We start from the raw sequence: 22,512 nt of genomic DNA on the forward strand, positions 1-22,512 counted from the left end.
CGAAACTCATGCATCCACATATGCAACATTATTATTAATGGGTTCACAATTCACATATATATAGTTTTATAAAAAATTAGTCATTATTAATTAGTTAGTCCTTTGACAAAATTATATGCCTCGAGATTTTCTAAGTAATCCCTTTACTAGTCATCTATGAAAAGTGTTAGTTTTTCAAACCTCATTCTCACAAGGGGTTGAATTTTGAATTTTAGAGTAAAGGATTATGCTTACCGTTATGAATTGCAGAATTGATAGTGACAATCGTTTAATTTTCACCATGAAAGGAAGAATTCACGAATGAGAATGAATGCCACAAGAATTACTAGTCAGTTTCCACTCTTCTTAAATCTTAACCATGTATTCTCTATCTTCTTAGCCATACTAATGAAACAATACAATGATGATATTATACCGAATTAGTATAGCTATCCTTCTTCTGACACAGCAACGCAATTTATACGTACCCATGTGTTTGATGTTTAGACAATTTTTGTTTGCCGTGTAACAATCGCTATAGTCCTAAACGTTTCAGTCAATACTCAATAGACAACTGCCTATTGCCACTAAATGCTAATTAAGGCCACTCCGAAATCTCAATGCCCACTGATTGATCTATTGGGTCAACATGCTAGTTATATTATTGTTATAACATATAAATCAAGATCAATACTTTAATATTCTTGTCTTTATCAAAAACTTCCAAAGAGAGAAAAGAAAAGGAAAAAAAGAAGAAGTTAATGACGCAAAATTTTGCATAAATTTTTTTTTTCTTAATATCTATTAATGATGTTATGCACACATACATTTTTCCAGAATATCATATACTCTTTGGTTAACATATATAGGAGAATATATACATCTTTTATTGATATTAAAACATCATCACTCACCTTGATTCTTTGTTACCTGACTCGCCACACCCCTTGTCGATGTCACACATCTTTAGATTTGGCCTCATCAACATTGCTCACCACTTTGGTGCAAAAACGAGCCAAATTTGGGCCAGACTCAAAGAGGATTCTCGATTTCCCTCTTTCGATTGACAACCAACTCACAACATAGTGAAATTGAGTGATTCAACAATGAAGATGAATAGGATTCTTTGTTGTTAATTTGGCCTATTTCGGTTGGCGGCAAACTAGTGCTATTTGATCTATATAAAAAAAATTGTTATTTTAGTGTTTATGAGAGGTTTAATGGGCATTTTAATATGAACGGGGTACAATCTTTTTTTGAAAAATATATCCATTAATAAAATCAAATTTAACGGAATTTTGTAGCCACAAGAAATAACTTGTTAATTTTCAATATTTCAAAGAGATTATTTCTTGGTTTCAAAGTTTAGAGGGGAGTAACCTACAGTTAAGAGGGGAAAGTGCCATTAACCCCTAAATCTTCTAATGAAATTTGGACGATGTTTGTGAGAATTCATGAATGGTTAGGATTGGTTGCATGTGGATGATAAGATATGACAGCACGTGGAAATTAAGAGTTTTTTTTCTCTTTTTCTTTTTTGTCGTTCTAAATGTACGTGGCCAATGTATATTGGTGCAATCCTTGTGATATAGACTTCAATAAAATTACAAAATCTTTTAGTTGTTTGACATGTCTAAAAAGCTGCAAGTAGAAACAAAACAAAAACAAAACTCCAATATTGGACCATTCATGTCGATCGGGTTCATTACCCCTTGTCATTTCTAGTTGCATCGATATAATATACGTACATAATTCATCGACCACCCAGAATTGTTATTTTCTTTCAACTTCAGAGAGTGTGAATATAAAATAGGCGTCCAACTTTCGAACAAAGTTTATTGTTTTTTTCCTCCCCAACTAAAATATATCGATCTTCACAGCTGCATGTGTTATTCAGAAGACAAACACAACACATAGGACAGAGTCAGAACTTTGAGTTAGGGGAGGGTTTTCCTGTTAGCTGTGTACAGCAGTTTCAATCTTTGATTCTGCTACATAATTGCTAAGATTTTTTTTTTTTTTGGATAAAAACAAAATTATTATTTTTTTAGAATTTTTTAAAGGGCAGGGTTATTTATTTTGGATAAAATTAGTTAATTAAGCTTATTTTTTTATTTTAGCTTTACTAGTAATTTTTGTTATTGAGGGGTTTTTTTTTGGCTTGTATATTTTGTTTTAGATTTTAGATCTATAAATTTTTTTATGGCCACTAAAATGAGGAAAATGTTAGAGCTACAAGTTTTTTATAACTTACTAATGTGATAAGTGTTTTTTGTTTTTGTTTTTTTTTGTTTTTTGTTTTTGTTTTTGTTTTTGTTGTTGTTGTTGTTGTTGATGGAAATGTGATAAGTGGTTACTGGAAAGTAAAAAAATAATGTGAGTGGTATGTCGCACCTATGTGCGAGCCAATAAGAATTTGCTACCAAAACGGTTTGTAAAAATGTTATAAAAAAGTTTGTGAGTATAACATTGGTTTTGAAAGAATCAATGATATTGTTAAAAGAAAACAAAATATAATTTTATAAAATAAAATTGCTAAAATTAATAATAATAATAATAATAATAATAATAATAATAATATATTTAAAAAAAAAAATCTAGGGGAGACGATTGTCCCCTAGTCCAAGAGTGGTTCTGTCCCCGATAACACTAGTCCAATAGTGGTCCCGTCCCTGATAACACGTATTTATTTATTTTTGTTTGTGTGATGGGCATGCGACAAACACAATACGTTAAGACAAACGTATTATAGATTGATTCTTGCAATATAAATGTATATAAGCTGACTACCAATGTTTCCAAGTTGTTCACGTCTTCACAAAGCTTAGAGTTTATCAATACGTAAGTGCTACTTTGACATAATCTAGTGCAATACTGCAATCTCTACCGACCATATTTATTTTCAATACTTATTTGAAAAATGCACGACATCGTATGTAACTTTCCTGTACTCATATTACATGTCTTGTCAAGCCATATTTGGTATTTTGATTTAATTTTCTTTTCAGGTATGCACTAGGGCCTTGTAGAAAAGATTATATATATATATATATATATATAGTTATCCTTCAAAAAACGAAATTTAGACAAGTGATCTAGGAGTACAAATGTTTATATGACCTAAAAAAAGAAATGAAAAGAAAAGAAGAAATAGCTACAAAATATGGACGACTGAAATTACAAAGTTGCATTAAAATCCATATCATGAACCTATTAAAGGCAATCAAAGCCTGATATAGTGTGGTCCTTGTGGGTTGGGAACGGTTCTTGTAAACTTCCCCAAAATAAAGAGGACCATAAAACAATAGTGGCGTTTTTTGTAGTGAAGGTAAATGCCAAAATAGTCCCATTTTACATAATTTATTTTTCTCCATATTCATTCTCTCTTGAATATGGAGAAACGTCTTTTGAATTTGTTTCCTACCCCAATCATCAAGATAATGCACTCTCGAGTTCCTACTAAATGAGAACAAATTCGGTTCTCATAGTCAAACTAGTTAACAATAGCGTGTTATCATCGCCATGAGATATTTCGACGTCCCATTTCCCCCTATATATATAAGTCCTTAGCCCTTCCCAATTCTTGTGCAACAATAGTGTACTTTCCTTCACCACTACTCAAATAGAGAAATACTCACACACATAAAATTCCTAAGCAAAAATGTTCATAACACAACTACACCAGTCACATTCCACTCAAAATCCATTCCTATTGCACTCGCATAAGGCATTCATTGATGGCAATAGCAATGGGAAAGGGAATGGGAATGCTTCACGTACAATCTCAGTGCACCACTCATTTCCCAAAAAGGCCAAATATGCTGGAGTTCGATCCATGGCTAGTAACATAAAAGCTGTAGCAAGCACTACTGATGATGAAGAGGCCAGTTCTGTGAAAGCCATTGTTACTGTGAAACCTACTATTGGTGGGTTACTTTCAAACCTTGGGATAGACCGAGGGCTAGATGATATAAAAGACTTGCTTGGTGAAACACTTGTCTTGGAGCTTGTTAGTACAGAGCTTGATCCTAGTAAGTACTGATTCGTCGATAGTATAGAAAGAACTTGTCATTCTTCCCACATTGTCATTCTTCCCACATAGTTCTCTCTATTTCTTTCTTGTAAAAAAAACTCTCAGTTCACAAACGTAGGTATCTTTTAACCCCAAAATAACTACTGAAATAAAACTTGAGGCAATTTTTGACTTAAACACAGAGTACACTTAGAGTTTGTTTGGGATCAAAGGAAAAGTTTAGCTTATTTGAGTTTTTAGTTTCTTTTTGGTATTATTTATGGGTTCTATTGTACTATTCAGCTAGCTTTTAACTCTTTTTTTTTTTTTTTTTTCCTTATACTTTCAGCAAAAAATTTTCAGTTAACAAACTCATAGTGCAACTTTTGTTGATGTTAAACCACTTAATATATATTTTTTTTATAAACATTTTGAAACTCTTATTGTCATACCATGATTAAAGTTACACATTTTATTTATTCTATAAATGCACACCAAATTGTATATAAAATATAAATAGAATGTTATTTATTATATATAATAATATGTAAATTGATAGTTTATGTATAATTTTAAAATAAAACAACTTGAAAATTAAATTTTTTATATATAATATAAATATTGATCATTGATCAACAACTTGAAAATTAGGCATTAAATATTTTGCAAACGTGGCTTATGAATAGTATAAGAAGATAAGGTAATTAATCCAACAATGAATTTATAAAAAAAGCTTACTATAAAATTATTAGAGGATCATGTAATATTAGAAAGATGTGTTGTAACTTAAACCTAACACATACTCGTATTGTGATATTTATGTAACTCATCATTTGCATAATGATATAATATGAATTTAGTGATATTTTCGAAAACTATATGTAATATATTTAACTGTTTTGAAGATACGGGATTTGAGAAGGATACAATTAAAGGATATGCACATAGGACTAGCCAAGAGGAGGCAGAGGTGAAATATGAGTCTAATTTTGAAGTTCCAATAGATTTTGGGCCGATTGGGGCTGTTTTTGTAGAGAATGAGCACCACAAGGAGATGTATCTTCAGGATATTATCCTCAATGGCTGCCCTAATGGTCCCGTTCGTGTGAACTGTAATTCATGGGTTCATTCAAAATATGACAATCCTCAAAAAAGGGTCTTCTTTGCACACAAGGTCCACCTCTCTCTCTCTCTCTCTCTCTCTCATAAGCATATTTTATATGTACATATATACAAACATATAAATAGGATATAAACTCGAACCATGCATCATATTTACAAATTTATTCACAAATATATTATTATATTTGAATTTGGTTTAATTTGTTTAATAATTGACTCTCTCTCTCTCTCTCTCTCTCTCTCTCTCTCTCTCATAAGCATATTTTATACATACATATATACAAACATATAAATTGGATATAAACTCAAACAAGAAATCATATTTACAATTTTATTCACAAATACACTATTATATTTGAATATGGTTTGTTTAATAATTGAGTTTAAATTTTAGCTTGACAATATTGGTTTGTTGATTAAATAAATGAGAATAAGTAATTTTATTTATAGTATTTTTATTACATTGAATACGAATGGGTTATGAATAGCCCTTTATATATATAATTTGTTTTCTAAATATAATATTTAATAATAATGGTAATTATTAATAGGTATTATTATAGTTGTATTAGTATATCAACCTATCTATTTTTATTATTTAATGAAATTTTGACATGACTATTCTAGTAAAGGTTTTAAATATATATAAAATAATTTTTTTGATATATATAATTGAATTTAAAATTTGTTAAAAAAGAACATATATATATATTAGAATAATTAATGATAGTGTAACCCTATAATAAAGTTTATAGGTAACCCTATAACAAAGTTTGTGGATAATCAATTTTCCATATACTAGATTCTGAAAAAAAAAAAAAAAAAATTCATACACTATTTAAGTGCAAGTGGTCCTTTTATTTCACACATTTTTTATATGTAAAAAAGTGGTCCTTATATTTACACAATTGTGTGTGTTTTTTTTTTTAGATGTGGTCCATTTCTTTTCTTTGCCATCATTAATATTGAATGGTCCGTTTCGAAATTTTTCTTCATGGTTGTACTATTTTCTGAATTCAGTTTTTAAAATTAACCAAGTCATAGAATAATAAAAAGCCAATTAAACAACCACAATTGTTATTTTTTTCCTTAAATTTTGCATTCCCTATCTTTCTTATTTGTGTAATAAAGAAAAACATCACATCCAAATGTGTGTGCTTTTTCCGGGGATATGCGAGTTATAAGCATAGAGGACAAAATTTAAGATTTCCCATATCTCTTATCCAGCTAATAAGTCTAATACTCACAAATTCATGATCCGACTTTTCAGTGCATCATCTTCAAAAATATCCACGCAGTTGAAAGTTGAAACATCATGATTGAATATCATGCATAGGATCAACCAAAGAAAGAAAGATGAATGCCAAGCATCGTTCTAATCATAACCATTGCATATTCTAGCGAGATGTGGTCCAGCAGAGAGTTTGATCTGAGGCTTTTTGAGGAAAAGTAAAATAAAATTTCATACATGTCATAGCCTCATAGGTCCGTTTGGTTAGGTATTTTGTGAGTTTAAAAGAGCATTTTAAAAACTTAAAATTTTGTTTTACAATCACAACTCCTCATAACTTTTTTTTATAAACGTTCATTTTAAACTCAAATTAAACACAGTTTTAACAATTTATACAAACACACCCATAACGTAACAGCAATGGTAACCTAACATATATATATATATATATATATATATATATTCATTGTGTTCTTATATTAAGACTTTCCTGTTGATTTTTCTTTTGGATTGTGGCTTGTATATGTTTGGTTGTGAAGCAGTCATACTTGCCATCACAAACTCCAAGAGGACTAAGGAAGCTAAGGGAAGAAGAGCTTTGGATTTTACAAGGAAGTGGCCAAGGAGAGCGCAGGAGTTTTGAGAGGGTGTATGATTATGATACGTACAATGATCTTGGAGATCCTGATACTAGTGTGGATCTTAAAAGACCAGTACTTGGTGGCAAAGAGCACCCTTATCCTAGACGTTGTAGGACTGGGCGCCCTCCGTGTGACACAGGTACCAAATTACTATATATACATTCAATTTTTACTTCTTTTGGAGGATTAATGGCCATTGAATAAGAGCTAGGGAAAACAGAAACCCTGGAAGCAAAATAATTATATACTATGGTAAATATGTTGGACAGAAGTGTTGAGATATGGCACTTAGACATTGTCAATGTCAACTCCAATCCATGAAAAAATGATTAAGATCATTATCTTCTATGTTTCTTTTCAATCAATGACTTCACAAAGTATGCATGTATAGTAGGTAACCTATCATGGATTATGTTCCTCACTGCCTCTGGCAACATATTTCTAACAAGAGTCATAAAGACAAAAATAATGAAGGCCAGTCTTCTTTGTTGCCTTGGTGGCCCCCACGTTTGAAAAACATTATAAAATGAGATATAAGTAGGATTTTGGATATTATAATACCCTAGGGTTTCGGAACATTATATAAAAATAGCAAGATAGAATGAAATAGAATATTGTTACCTTATAAATTTAACCATTTTCACTTTTCTAGGTCAAAACTTAGCGAAGTAATTGACTATGAATGATAGACAATCACTTTTATATAAACTCAACACTTACAGTAATCTATTTTAACAAATTGTGCTAAAATTTATGTAATAGACACAGTCTTTATTTTTTGAAAGTCTCTATGAGATGTTTATATGATTTTTCATTTTTTTTTTTGGGAAAAATAATTACAACATGCTGCTAACCCTGCAACTCGAATCCTTTCCCCCCTAGACCCCTAAGCACATTGTACATGGGGAGGTACCAATTCAGCTACAAGACCTTTGACATGATTTTTCATTTGTTTAGGGTTCAAGAAACAGAAATTAAATATAACAAAACAAAATAAATTAGCATAAAAATGTAAATTTAGCCCTTTCATTCATATACTTGATCCTAACCTATATTTGAACAATTGCTTTATATATACATAGATCCATTGTCCGAGAAAAGGGGGAGCAACATTTACATTCCTAGGGATGAAGCCTTCTCGGAAGCAAAGCAAGTAGCATTCTCAGCGAAGACTGTACGCTCAGCATTGCATATAGTAATACCAACCCTAGAGACTGTAATCATCGACGGAGACCTCGGATTCCCTAACTTCACAGCTGTGGATTCACTTTTCAATGAAGGAGTTAAGTTGCCTAGTCTCAAAAATGAAAATAAAGGGTTTCTCAAAACCCTTTTACCTCGACTAGTCAAGGCTATAACTAATACAACAGATGATGTGTTGCGTTTTGAGGCCCCAGAAACAATGGACAGTGAGAAAACAAACTCATATATATGTGCTATCTTTGACATTGCTATTTATTTTTCTGTTACTCTGTCTCTAATTATATCGTTTTCGTGCATGTAGGAGACAAATTCTTTTGGTTTAAGGACGAGGAATTTGCTAGGCAGACTCTTGCTGGTGTCAACCCACATACCATAAAGTTGGTCACGGTATGATAAATTGACATTTACTTCCAAAGCATTGTGCATAAGCGTCCATAATCCTATGGTATGGTATGCACATATAAACATTTTTTTCACAATACAACCAAAACAAAAAATCAAAGTATCACGTTACATTGTTAAAATGATATTTTGTGATCAATAAATAATAAAAATGGTATTAGTAATACGTCTATATGAAAGTGATGTTTACTTTAATAATAACTTGTTACCTTAACAAATTGCATGTGAAAAAGCTGTCTTTAACATTGCTCATAAAGAAAAAAAATTAAAGTCAAATGCCCCTAAAGAATAATATATATAAAAACAAAAATATACATGAGTCTTTGGAAGATATAATCATGAGAGTGCGCGCGCGCGCACGCGCGCGCACACACACACACACACATATATATATATATATATATATAAAGTTTAAAATTACAATTAAAAGTAGGTAAAAAAATAATATTATAATGAAGTGTTTCATGCTAGAATGATGATCAAACATATGTAAAGCAACACATGAATATGATGCAGGAATGGCCATTGAAGAGTAAACTTGATCCTAAGATCTATGGACTGCAAGATTCAGCAATCACTACAGAATTAGTTGAACGAGAAATGAGAGGCTTAATGACCGTCAAGGAGGTAGCATATATAACTCATAAACACTATGACCGTTTATATATTGATTTCTTTCTCACATAAATTTGTATACATGCTAGGCCATAAGTCAGAAGAAGTTGTTCATTATAGATTACCATGATCTATTTTTACCATATGTGAGTAAAGTAAGACAAATTGAAGGCACAACTCTGTATGGGTCACGGACACTACTCTTCCTAACCCCAGATGAAACATTATGGCCCCTAGCCATTGAATTGACTCGGCCACCAATGGATGGGAAGCCACAATGGAAACAAGTTTTCACACCTTGTTGGGATTCTACAAGTGTATGGCTTTGGAGACTTGCCAAAGCTCATGTCCTTGCTCATGAGTCTAGTTATCACCAACTAGTTAGTCACTGGTATGTTCCACTTCGAAATTTTGTTTACCATTTGTCATAACTTTTTACTTTTTCATTATTTTTTATTATGATTTTATTTGAGATAGAATTCTACTTTAACCTAATATAAATATATATGTGTGCGAAGCTTATTCTTAGAAACTTGAACTCGGGCTCTTGCCCCCCACACCCCATGCACGAGCACTTATACTTGTGAGGTAATCATTGCACTAAAAAAGCGTGATGCATGGTTCATTATTATTAATATGGTCTATAATGATTGGAGCAACATCATTTTAACTTGAATTCACCGCAAAACCACTTTTATAATGCATCAACCACAAAATCCATTTCAATATCTAATCTTATCTTCAAATGGAGATAATCATTTACCCAAAATTTAATTAGGACTTTGGCATCATCAGTCTTCATATTATCATGCCATCTATACTGAAAGGACTAGAAATTATTTTGCAGGCTAAGAACTCATTGTGCTACAGAACCTTATATCATAGCCACAAATAGGCAACTCAGTGAGATGCACCCAATCTATAGACTGTTGCACCCACATTTCCGGTACACTATGGATATTAATGCTCTTGCTCGAGAAATACTTATCAATGGAGGGGGGATATTCGAGAAGTCATTCACCCCTGGCAAGTACTCCATGGAGCTTAGCTCCTTCGCCTATGACCAAGAGTGGCAGTTCAACTTACAGGCACTACCAGCTGACTTAATTAGCAGGTACTTTGATAACTAACTTTTCATAAACAACCAACAATTTAAGTGATGATTTCTTATGATGTTGTCCATCTAAGGTTTCTTGTACAATTCCTAAGTCCTAACACTACCAAATTGTGAACACAAAATAATTCTTCTATTTGATTGTCTAGGACTAGTATGGCTTAATCATTTTCAACTCATTTGACTAAATTAAACACAAATTTTAAAATTTCACTTTTTTCTAAATATAATTGTACTTTATCATTGTTTTTATTTGGTAATACGTACATACTCCCTCCTCCTCTCACATTAGGAGCGGATCCTATGGTGGGACCCACATGTGGAGCCCAATTCTCATGTGAAAAGGGTGAGCATTGCTCCCTAATTATATAATTATTTTCTTTTTTTTCATTGCTTGAATTTAGGGGAATGGCTGCTGAGGATCCAACAGCTCCACATGGCCTGAAGCTCACAATTGAGGACTACCCTTATGCCAATGATGGCCTCCTCCTTTGGGACTCCATGAAAGAGTGGGTGAGTGACTATGTCAATCACTATTACCCTAACCCAAATCTCATAGAATCCGATCAAGAGCTCCAAGCATGGTGGATAGAGATTAGAACAGTTGGCCATGGTGACAAAAAGGATGAACCATGGTGGCCAGTCCTCAAAACCCCAAAAGACCTTATAGAGATCATCACAACAATAGTTTGGGTGACATCAGGACACCATGCAGCAGTGAACTTTGGACAATACACTTACACAGGCTATTTCCCTAACCGACCTACTATTGCTAGAACTAACATGCCCACTGAAGACCCTTCAAAAGAAACTTGGAAAACCTTCTTGAAAAAACCCGAAGGTGCACTTTTACAATGCTTCCCTTCACAAATGCAAGCCACAAAAATTATGGCTGTTATGGACATACTATCAAGTCATTCATCGGAGGAGGAGTATATAGGGGAGAAAATAGAGCCAACATGGGCTGAGAACCCGGTTATAAAGGCAGCTTTTGAACGGTTTAATGGGAGGTTGATGGAGCTTGAGGGGACTATTGATGAGAGGAATGCAAACAAGGATTTGAAGAACAGAAATGGAGCTGGGGTTGTGCCATATGAGCTCTTGAAGCCATTCTCACCACCTGGAGTGACTGGAAAGGGAGTTCCATATAGCATTTCTGTTTGAAGTTGAAATATTGTATTGTCATAGATTACCTCAAGTTCCAACACATTTCATATTGAAAATTATAAGAATAACAGGGCCAAATAATTTTTTGTGTAACTACATTAATTTCACATATGTAGGTGACAAACTAGAGCTTTACATCATAGATGCATTGGTGCTATTAGAGAATTAAGGGTTTGCCCCAAGTGAGGGTCTTCTTTCAATACGAGAAGTCTAGTGAGTCATGACAAGTGTAGATGTGACAACTTATTAATACTGAATAATAAAGTGTTGTTGATGGTAAGCTTATATAGGAATAAAATTTTCAACTCAACAAATGTGAGATTTGTTGTGAAAAACAATGTACATGTACTGAATTATACAAAAACATATTTTTGGTTCCTATATTTTAAGGCTATTTCCATTTTGGTCCTTATGTTTTTAGAACTTTCAATTTGATCCTAGAGTTTTTGAAACTTTGGAATCACTATCATTTTTTCAAATCTCAAGGGAGTTTGGTGTAATTTTTCCTTAAATTTTTTTTTAATGGAACATTACAATTTACTGCTTGGTAATTTTGTCATACTACAATTTAACTCACAAGCTTTAAATTGCTACATTTGACCCTTAAGGTTTGGACTAAAATGAAATCATTAGACTTTCAATAATGGTGTTACAATACCGATAGGTAATACAGTGGTGAAGAGAACACTGGGGTGCTGAACAAAATGGTGATTGTGACATTTATAAGTGATGGCAGTGGTGATTGTGAGTTGTAACTTTTGTAACCTTACAAGATAAATAAAGGGAGTCAAAGTGAAAACAAATAACAACAGCTTGTATTGCGATGCCTCTATGTTCTTATGATCTTGTCATAATTTTTTTTTTTTTTTTTAAATATAAAAACCCCTTACATAAATTGCTTTTTGGCAGATGCAACTTCCCAAATAATCTGTAATTGCACAGTTATTATTATTATTATTTTTTTTGAGATAGTTTAAACCTATAGCATCCACTTCTGATGATAGTTACTTATGATAAGACCAAGACACTAATCAGTTTTTAGTGTAGGCGGGGATTGAACCCCCGGCTAGATCTCTGAATCAACCATTAGAGACTTTACTAGTTGAGTTAACTGGAACCCACTAATTGCACAATTAATCATTGCAGTGAATACATATACAATTTAGAGTTCATGCTAAGTTTCTTAAGGCTTCTTGACTACTATATGTCAATTCTTTCAGCAAAGCCCTTTTTTCCCCCAAAAACAATTTCTAGGAGATAGATACGCACAATTAGCAAGCATTAATTAAGCAACTAGCACTTATCACACAGCAGGATAACAAGAGATTTGGCTAAGCCCCATCATATTAACATGATGAATTGGGCGAGTCATGATGAAGATCAAAACATGGAATCGGTTTGAGCCTAGTATTTCTATGCATTGAACCCAAAACTTTCCCTCAAAACTCATGCATCAACGTATGCAACATTATATAGTTTTATTAAAAAAAAAAAAAAAAGTCATTAGTTAGTCCTTTGACAAAATTAAATGCCTCAAAATTTTCTTTATAATCCATTTACTAAGTCATCTATCAAAAGTGTTAGTTTTCCAAACCTCACTCTCACAAGGGAATGAAATTTAGAGTAAAGGATTATGCTTCATGTTATGAATTTCAAAACTGATAGTGACAATCGATTAATTTTCATCATGAAAGGAAGAATTCACGGATGAGAATGCATGCCACAAGAATTTATAGTCAATTTCCACTCTATCTTCTTAGCCATACCAAACAATACAATAATATTAATACCCACGTGTTTGATGTTTACACAATTTTTGTTTGTCGCGGAATCGCTAAAGTCCTAAACGTTTCAGTCAATACTCAATAAACAACTACCTATTTCCACTACATGCTAATTGAGGCCACTCCGAAATCTCAATGCCCTCTGATTGATCTATTGGGTCAACATGCTAGTTATATTATTGTTATAACATATAAATTAAGATCAATACTCTAATATTCTTGTCTCTATCAAAAAAGCTTCAAAAGAGAGAAAAGAGAAAGAAAGAAAAAAGTTATTGATGCAAAATTTTGCATACTTCTTTTTGTTTTCTTAATATCTATTAATGATGTTATGCACACGAATATTTTTCCAGACTATCATATACATTTTTAAAATAAAAAAATAAAAAATTCTACTTGTATGTTGCATGAGTTTTTTACTTTATTATTATTATTATTATTTTTGGTTAACATAGGAGAACATATACATCTTTTATTGATATTAAAACATCATCGCTCACCTTGTTTCTTTCTTACCTCACTCACCACACCCCTTGCTGGCATCACACATCTTTAGATTTGGCCTCATTAACATTGCTCACCACTTCGGTGCAAAAACAAGCCAAATTTGGGCCAAACTCAAAGAGAATTCTCGATCTCCCTCCTTCAATTGGCAACCAACCCACAAAATAGTGAAATTAAGCTATTCAACAATGAATATGGATAGCTAGGATTTTTTGTTGTTAATTTGACCTATTTCGGTTGGTGGCAAACTAGTGCTATTTGATCTAAATAGAAAAATTAGTATTTTAGTGTTTATGAGAGGTTTAATGGGCATTTTAATATGAATAATGTACAATGTTTTTTTTGAAAAATATATCCATTAAAAAAAATCAAATTTGACGGAATTTGTAGCTAGCCACAAGAAATAACTTGTTAATTTTCAATATTTCAAAGAGATTAATTATTTCTCGGTTTCAAAGTTTAGAGGGGTTAACCTACAGTTAAGAGGGGAAAGTGCCATTAACCCTTGAATCTTATAATGAAATTTGGACAATATTTGTAAGAATTCATGAATGGTTAGGATTGGTTGCATGTGGACAATAAGATACGACAGCACTTGGAAACTATGATTTTTTTTTCATTTTGTTGTTCTAAACATACATGGTCGATGTTTATTGGTGCTATCCTTGTGATATAGACTTCAAGAAAATTACAAAATCTTTTAGTTGTTTGACATGTCTAAAAAGCTGTAAGTAGAAACAAAACAAAACAAAACTTCAATATTGGACCATTCATATTGATCGGCGGGTTCATTCCCCCTTGTCATTTCTAGTTGCATCAATATAATATACGTACATAATTCACCGACCACCCAGAATTGATATTTTCTTTCATCTTCAGAGAGTGTGCTTCTAAAATGGGCACCCAACTTTCGAACAAAGTTTATTGTTTTTTACCTCCCCAAATAAAATATATCGATCTTCACAGCTGCATGTGTTATTCCATAAGACAAACACAACACGCAGGACAGAGTTAGAACTTTGAGTTAGAGGGGGCGGTTTTATAGTTGGTTGTGTGCGGTGGTTTTAATCTCTGATTTTGCTACTTAACTGTTGAGATTTTTCTTTTATATTTATTTTTGTGTGGATAAGAACAAAATTATTTTTGTTTAAAATTTTTTAAAGGGCAAAGTTATTTATTTTGGATAAAATTAGTTAATTGAGCTTAATTTTGTTTTTAGCTTTACTAGTAATTTTTGTTGTTGAGTTTTTTTTTTTTTTGGGCTTCTATATTTTGTTTTAGATTTTAGATCTTAAAAATTTTTTATGGTCACTAAAATGAGGAAAATGCTAGAGTTATAAGTTTTTTTTTTATAAATTTCTGTTGTGATAAGAGGGGTTTTTTTTTTTTTTTTTTTTTTTTTTAAATTTTATGGAAAGGTGATAAGTGGTTACTAGTAAGTAAAAAAATGATATGAGTAGTATACCCATATGCGAACCAATAAGAATTTGTTATCAAAATAGTTAGTAAAAATGTTATAAAAAGGTTTGTGAATATAACTTTACTCTTAAAAGGATCAGTAATATTGTTAAAGAGAAACAAAATATAATTTTATAAAACAAAATTGCTAAGATTAGTACACATATATAATAATATTTAAAAAAATATATATAGGGGGGCCATTGCCTCTAGTCCAAGAGTGGTTCCGTCAATGACAACACTTAATTATTATTTTTTTTGTTTGTGTGATGGGCATGCGACAAACACCATACGTTAAGACAAACGTATTTTATATTGATTCTTGCAATATACATGTATATAAGTTGACTACCAATGTTTCCAAGTCGTTCACATCTTCACAAAGCTTAGAGTTTATCAGTATCGCTGCAAAACACGCAGGTCTATAGTCGCGCTTGCAAAAACGCGGCTATAGGCGAGCTATAGCTGCTTTTTTTAAAAATGTGACTCAAAGTGTCAGTCAATAGCTACATGATTAAAACGTGGCCATAGAATACATCTACAGCCGCGTTTTTTGTGTTTATAGCTGCATTTATGGGTTAGGAGCTATTGCCGCGTTTTAAATGCGTGGCTATAGGACCTTCTTATTTCCTTTTTCATTTTTTTTTAATCTGAACTATGACTGCGTTTAAAAAATGCGGCTCTAGCTTGCCTTGTTTAAAATGCGGCTATAGGCAAAGATGAAGCTACGTTTTAAAAATGCGGCTTTAGCTTTGCCTATAGCCATGGTTTAAAAACGCGGCTCTAGGCAAAGTATAAATAAAACCCTTAAAACCTAATCAGACCCTTTGTTCCCCTGAACGTCTCACTCTCCAATCGTAGATCCTGATGAGCACACAATCTCTCTTTCCCTCTATCACTCTCACTCTCAATCTCTCTTAGTTTGATCTTTAGCTTTCGATTCCTTTTAATCTCAGTGGTCCATTTATAGTTCTTCTCAACCCCTCCTCTCTTCACCACCACTTCCTCCTCCTTCTTCTTTCCATCCTTGATCTCCACCGTCCACGTGTACTTCCTGTTGATGCCCTTGACTAGCCAATCGAACCGCGACTCCAGTTGGCTCACTTTGTTGCTGAGGCTCTGCAAGTAGAGAGACTTGGCTCTGTGCCTTTCCACCTTTTGGATTCTCCTGTACGACGAAAACAATGGCGTTTAGTCGATTCGGACAAGATTGGTCATCGCGTTGAAGAACTTGAACAGACTTGGGCTCAGAAAATCGAGATCGAGATCCTCCTCTAGAAACGAAGGCAGAGTAAGGGTTTTTTGTCAAGAAAATCGAGGTTTCTCAGAAGGAGAGCGAAGGAGGAGAGTAGTAGCACGGCTCGATGAGCTTGAATCACCAGAATTGGGTCATAGTTTCGCTAAGTTGAAAAATTGGTGTGAAAATGAAACTCAGTGAGTCAGATTGAGAAATGAACGGGTTAGAGTTTCACGAGTTTTTGCTTAGTCAGTGACTCATCGATGATTGATGTTGATCTAAAGGTAATTCTGCATGTTGATTTTTGTTGCGATTTTCATTGGATCTGATGGTTTTAGTTTTTGCTTTAAGCTTTATTTGCAATGTGATTCAAATTTTCATTGAGTTGTTTTGAATGTGCGTATTTTACTAGTTTTTTATGGATTTTTTGTTCCCAAAGAGGAAGTCAAAAGGCCTGATGTTAGGCCCATTTAGATTTCTGGTTTGGAAATTAAGTCAGGTTTTGTTTTGTTATGGTCAATAATAATGGCTTCGCTTGTTTTCGTTAGTTTCATGTTATGTATGTGTCGTTTTTGTGAAAATTTGTGTTTGGTTTGTGATGTAGAAGAAGAACTCTGTTATATATGAATGGAATCATGGATATTATTAATTATTTACTTTGTTTCTAATTCTAATTATTGAATTCTAGTATGTGAGTAAGAATGATTATTCTGTTTTCTATTGCATAGCATTATTGGATGTTTGGGGATACAACTAAAAGTGTCCAATTGGGTGAAAAATATTAGCAATAATTCAGGGAGATTTGATTTAATGTAAAAATTGATCCAGAATTTGTGGTTTCTCTATGAGTTTCATTGGTTCAATGTGGTAGAGTTACTAATTTGATCGGTTATGAAGTTAGGGTTTTGGATTTTTTTTTCTTTTATTGGTGGATTTGAATTTTTATTTGTATTGATTTGATAGTAGTGGCACAAGCGGAGCCAGCGAGTACGGTGAAGAATCAGCAAGTTGAGGATCCACCATCTATGAAATTCACGTGGACAATTGATAATTTCACTAGTTTGAATACCAAGAAGCACTATTCGGAGGTTTTTGTCGTTGGCAGTTATAAATGGTATTTCAATTTGAATTTTGTTTTAATAAACTTATGTAAACATTGGTAGCATGCTTTTTAATTCAAATGTTATGATCGGTATTGGACGTGTTATTGTTGTGTTTTTATTAGGAGGATACTTGTTTTTCCGAAAGGGAACAATGTGGATCATTTGTCAATGTATTTGGATGTCGCTGATTCGTCCACATTGCCTTATGGCTAGAGTAGATACGCTCAATTCAACTTGGCTATGGTTAATCAAGTTCACAGCAAGAAATCGATACGAAAGGGTGTGTTCTTTACTGTTGTTATTGTCCTTTCCTTCTATTTAGGCTTGTGTATTTTGTCATTTTGTCATTTAAGGCAAAGGGTTTTTTGTCTAATGGAACTTTTGATTTCTCCTATCAGTGTCATGTTACATTGTCAAATAATTATCAATCATTATGAATGTATTTAGTGTACAATTTCATGTTCTATAATTGTGTTAGTATGCCATGTTGTTGATATGAATAGTTCCCACAATTTATTGTTGGAACATATAACAGTAAAAATTTTGTTGTTTTTCTTTTAGCTTAAGCTTTTAGGGAAACTAGCAAAAATATTAATATGGTATTAAAACTAACCATATTGGGTTCAAGACCCATGTTTTTGATAATCCAGAAATACATCCATGCGTGCAATCTATGAAATGAGCAGCTATATACGTGTGCGCTCACATGGATGGCTCATGCTACAGGAGTTGCACATGGTTTATTTATTTATTTAGGGATGGGGGGGTGGTGTTATAGGAACATATAAATAAATACATGATATTGCTCTCTATCAGCTTAAGCTTTTAGCTAGTTAAGACATTTGTGTCCTTTTCTTTTTCTATGCACTTTTTCATTTTCAAGCTTAAGTGAGTTAGTGTAACCAAGAAAAGCTCTTCCTCAAAATTAGTCCAATTGTTTGGTAGATCGAATACTAAGGTTTTTATTTTTATAATATATAAAATATGGCCATAATTTTAGACCTTCATACCTATATATATATATATATATTAAAAAAATGGCCATAATTTAGACCTTCATACCTATAAAAAAAAAATGGCCATAATTTTAGACCTTCATGTTTGTTTTTTGCAGACACACAACATCAGTTCAATGCAAGAGATAGTGATTGGGGTTTCACATCATTCATGCCTCTCAGTGATCTTTATGACCTTGCTAGAGGGTACCTTGTCAATGACGCATGCATCATTGAAGCTGAGGTTGCTGTTCGCAAGGTTTTGGATTACTGGTCTTATGACTTGGAAAAGGAGACTGGTTATGTTGGACTTAAGAACCAAGGAGCAACATGTTACATGAACTCTCTTCCTCAAACTCTCTACCATAGTCCTTACTTTAGAAAGGTCAAAATGTGTTTCTCAAGTCAATGTGTTTCTTAAGTCAATGCTGGTAGCTTTAATTTCTCAAGTTGGTGATTTCTTATAATTCTGTGCATCTGGAATTACTCAGTTAAATCCATGAAAGTTTGTTGGCTATTGGCACTTGTAAGTTGCAATGAAGTGAGAACTTATCATAATTGAATCTTAGGTATGTTGAAAGCAATCCGCAATATGTAGAATCTAGTGTTTACTTGCTCAAGTTTCGACAGCTTCAAGTACACAAGTGACTCTGATGTTAACCTTTTATTTAGTGAATGATGGGTGAAAATTAGTAGTTTTATCCTTTACTATTGAGTTAGATTCTACGAGTGTGGTTTGTTTTGAGTTTTGACTTCAAATAATCTAGAAATTTACTTGTTGACAGTCGCAAGCTCTGGGCAGGATCCGTTCTCATGTACTTTCTATGCTCAAAAGTGCTTCTTCTCAGGTGAAGTGAGCATATTCATTTGAATAGTTGTCTCACACACACACACGCACATAGGTAGATAGATAGGCACATGGGTAGATAGCAGAGAGCTCAGACCTTAGTGATGTACTTGTTCGTTCTGTCAAGTCCAGGCAACAATCTGATCTAGTGGGAACAGCAAAGTAGCTATTTCTGAAGGTGTAGAGGCATTTGTTATACATGTTTGTTTCAAAGCAGCGGCAAATGAGGTAGCCGTTTTGTGTTCGGTTTAAAATAAAGATGTTATATGATTACCACTATGGCAGTGACTGGAGTCAGGGCATAAAAAAATATATAAATCCTTTAAAACTCTTATTTGGATCTATCTGATGTGAGAATGGGAAGTGTGTTGTAAATTTATTTTTTCTTGTGTAGAGGCAACTAAAGATGGTTAGTTTTTGTAGCTTAAGCCAGCGCTGGAGAAAATTGAAAGCAGATCATCAAGGAAAGAATATGTTCAACTTCTTGCAAAATGCCACAAATTATATTGTGAATAGCGTCTTTCCTTGGTGAGTTGATGATTAATTTTTTTGAAAATAGATTTTAGGAAAAGCTACATTTTAAACCCTATAATTTAGGGGTGCAACAAATTAATCCCTGAAGTTTCAAAAATAATAAATTAAACACTGAAAAAATATAAATTTAAAACCTATAGTTTTAAAAGTAACATATTAAACCCTCAACCTATTTTAAACCCCAAACACAAGTTGTTCCACTTAAATCTTTGATTTGTGCACTGGAGAACCTTTTAGGTTTTATTTTTTACTTATGAAATTATAGGATTTACTTTGTTACTATTTAAAACCTTGTAGTTTAATTTGTTACTTCTGAAATCGTAGGGCTTAATTTGTTACACCTTTTAAACTTTAGGGTTTAAAATGTAATTATTTTCTAATTTGCATACTTTAGAGAGTAAGAGCTATGCGAGGTTACGTGAGGAGGAGGTAACTTATATTTTTGTAAATTTTTTTTGCCTCTTTGTGGTCCATATTTTTTTACATTCATCCATAATGTACTCTAACTTGTTCTCTATGTGAAGGCAGATGGAGAAGAGGCCAAATGGGGAGGAGCCAACTAGGGATGAGGTTTATATATTAACCCACACACATAAAGATTTAATAAGGAAGCAGCAGCCAAAATTGTATGTTTTTTTTAACTTTTTCAAGTAACTTGCATTTTACCAATCTAAGTTTTGGCATGAGATTTCCTTTTTCTATCTCTGAGTGTTATTCTGCCTACTTGTGCTTCATTATGTTTGCCTTTCGGCAAGGAAAAAAAAAAAAAAAAAAAACTATAGCCGTGTTTTAAAAATGCGGCTATAGCCAAATTCAAAAAAAAAAAAAAAAAAAAAAAAAAAAAAAAAAAAAAAAAAAACAAAACAAAAGGGCTATAGCTGCGTTTTTCAAATGCAGCTATAGCTATCCTCTATAGCCGCTTTTTATAAACGCAGCTAGAGTATGTCCTATAGCCGCGTTTCTAAAAACATAGCCATTGATCATGTCCCATAGCTGTATTTGTAAAAACGTGGCCATTGTTCCTTGCCTATAGCCGCATTTGTAAATATGTGGCTATAGACCCCTCAGGTTTATAGTTATGGGTTTTAGGCCACGGCTGAAAATGCGGTTAAAAAAATGACCTATAGGCCAAATTGTCCTATAACCACGTTTTTAGGAGCTATAACCACGTTTTTAAAACACAGTTATAGGACTTTTTTTTTTTTGGTAGTGTATGTAAGTGCTACTTTGACATAATCTAGTGCAATACTGCAATCTCTACTGACCATATTTATTTTCAATACTTATTTGAAAAATGCACGGCATTGTATATAACTTTCACGTACTCATATGACATGTCTTGTCAAGCCATATTTGGTATTTTGATTTAATTTTCTTTTTAGGTATGCACTAGGGCCTTGTAGAAATTAAAGATTATGTGTTATACCATTAGTTGATATTATACTGTTTTTTTTCATACATTTTAACACCCTTAATTATTATTAGAGAAAACTGCAAATTAAGTAATAAAGTCTCTAAAAGGGATTAAAGATATATATAGTTATCCTTAAAAAAACGAAATTTAGACAAGTGATCTAGGAGTACAAATGTGTATATGACCTAAAAAAAAGAAAAGAAAAGAAAAGAAGAAACAGCTACAAAATATGGACGACTCAAATTACAAAGTTGCATTAAAATCCATATCATGAACCCATTAAAGGCAATCAAAGCTTGATATAGTATGTTCCTTGTGGATTGGGAACTGTTCTTGTAAACCTCCCCAAGATAGAAAGGACCATTAAACAATAGTGGCATTTTTAGGACTTCTAATAGTGTTTATAACTGGGACTATGGTACAATAGTGGCGCTCATAATCGCCACTATAGAAAACACCACTATAACCCAAAGGGACTTTTAATGGCGTTTTTAGGACTTCGAGTTGCGTTTCATGAACACCACTATAGATCCAGTTTTTTTATAGTGAAGGAAAATGCCAAAAAAGTTCCATTTTCCATACTTTATTTGTCACCATATTCATTCTCTCTTGAATATGGAGAAACAGTCTTTCGAATTTGTTTCTTACCCCAATCAAGATAATGCACTTTGGAGTTCCTACTAAATGAGAACAAATTTGGTTCTCATAGTCAAACTAGTTAACAATAGCAGGTTATCATGGCCATGAGATATTTCAATGTCCCATTTCTCTCTCTCTCTCTCTCTCTCTATATATATATATATATATATATAAAAGTCCTTAGCCCTTCCCAATTCTTGTTAGTGTACTTTCCTTCACCACTACTCAAATAGACAATTACTTACACACACACACAAAGTTCCTTAGTAAAAATGTTCATAACACAACTTCACGAGTCACATTCCACTCAAAATCCATTCCTATTGCACTCGCACAAGGCATTCATTGTTGGCAATTTTTTTTTTTTTTGTAAAAAAAAGAAAAAATTCCCACATATGATAATCATATTCATATAGTCCAAATAAGCTTCATCTTTAATTGGTCAAAAACATGAAAGAGGACACTTAAAGTCAAAAGCTTGTATATCACATCATTCAAAACAGCTTGAAGT

At 32.7% G+C, this 22,512-nt stretch overlaps 1 protein-coding gene across 2 annotated transcripts; it reads left to right on the plus strand.

Annotated features, from left to right (window-relative positions):
• The first annotated feature begins 3,308 nt into the window (after positions 1–3,308).
• Positions 3,309–11,869, plus strand: LOC115976223 (linoleate 13S-lipoxygenase 2-1, chloroplastic-like). 2 transcript variants are annotated; one of them, XM_031097385.1, is made up of 9 exons: positions 3,309–4,010; positions 4,897–5,165; positions 6,884–7,124; positions 8,068–8,394; positions 8,490–8,575; positions 9,107–9,217; positions 9,295–9,596; positions 10,053–10,319; positions 10,724–11,869. In XM_031097385.1, the coding sequence occupies exons 1-9, from the start codon at positions 3,641–3,643 to the stop codon at positions 11,481–11,483; spliced, it is 2,733 nt and encodes a 910-aa protein (XP_030953245.1). In that variant the 5' UTR covers positions 3,309–3,640; the 3' UTR covers positions 11,484–11,869. The 2 variants fall into 2 exon arrangements, with proteins under 2 accessions (XP_030953245.1, XP_030953253.1); XM_031097393.1 differs by having other exon boundaries at positions 6,887–7,124.
• The last annotated feature ends 10,643 nt before the right edge of the window (positions 11,870–22,512 follow it).

The sequence above is a fragment of the Quercus lobata genome, chromosome 1 (assembly GCF_001633185.2).
Source record: "Quercus lobata isolate SW786 chromosome 1, ValleyOak3.0 Primary Assembly, whole genome shotgun sequence".
NCBI lineage: Eukaryota > Viridiplantae > Streptophyta > Magnoliopsida > Fagales > Fagaceae > Quercus > Quercus lobata.

Coding starts and splice junctions, on each gene's coding strand:
- LOC115976223 (XM_031097385.1), top strand. CDS start 3,641: ATGTTCATAACACAACTACACCAGTCACATTCCACTCAAAATCCATTC. Junction 4,011..4,896: donor TAGTACAGAGCTTGATCCTA/GTAAGTACTGAT, acceptor ACTGTTTTGAAG/ATACGGGATTTGAGAAGGAT. Junction 8,576..9,106: donor ATACCATAAAGTTGGTCACG/GTATGATAAATT, acceptor AATATGATGCAG/GAATGGCCATTGAAGAGTAA.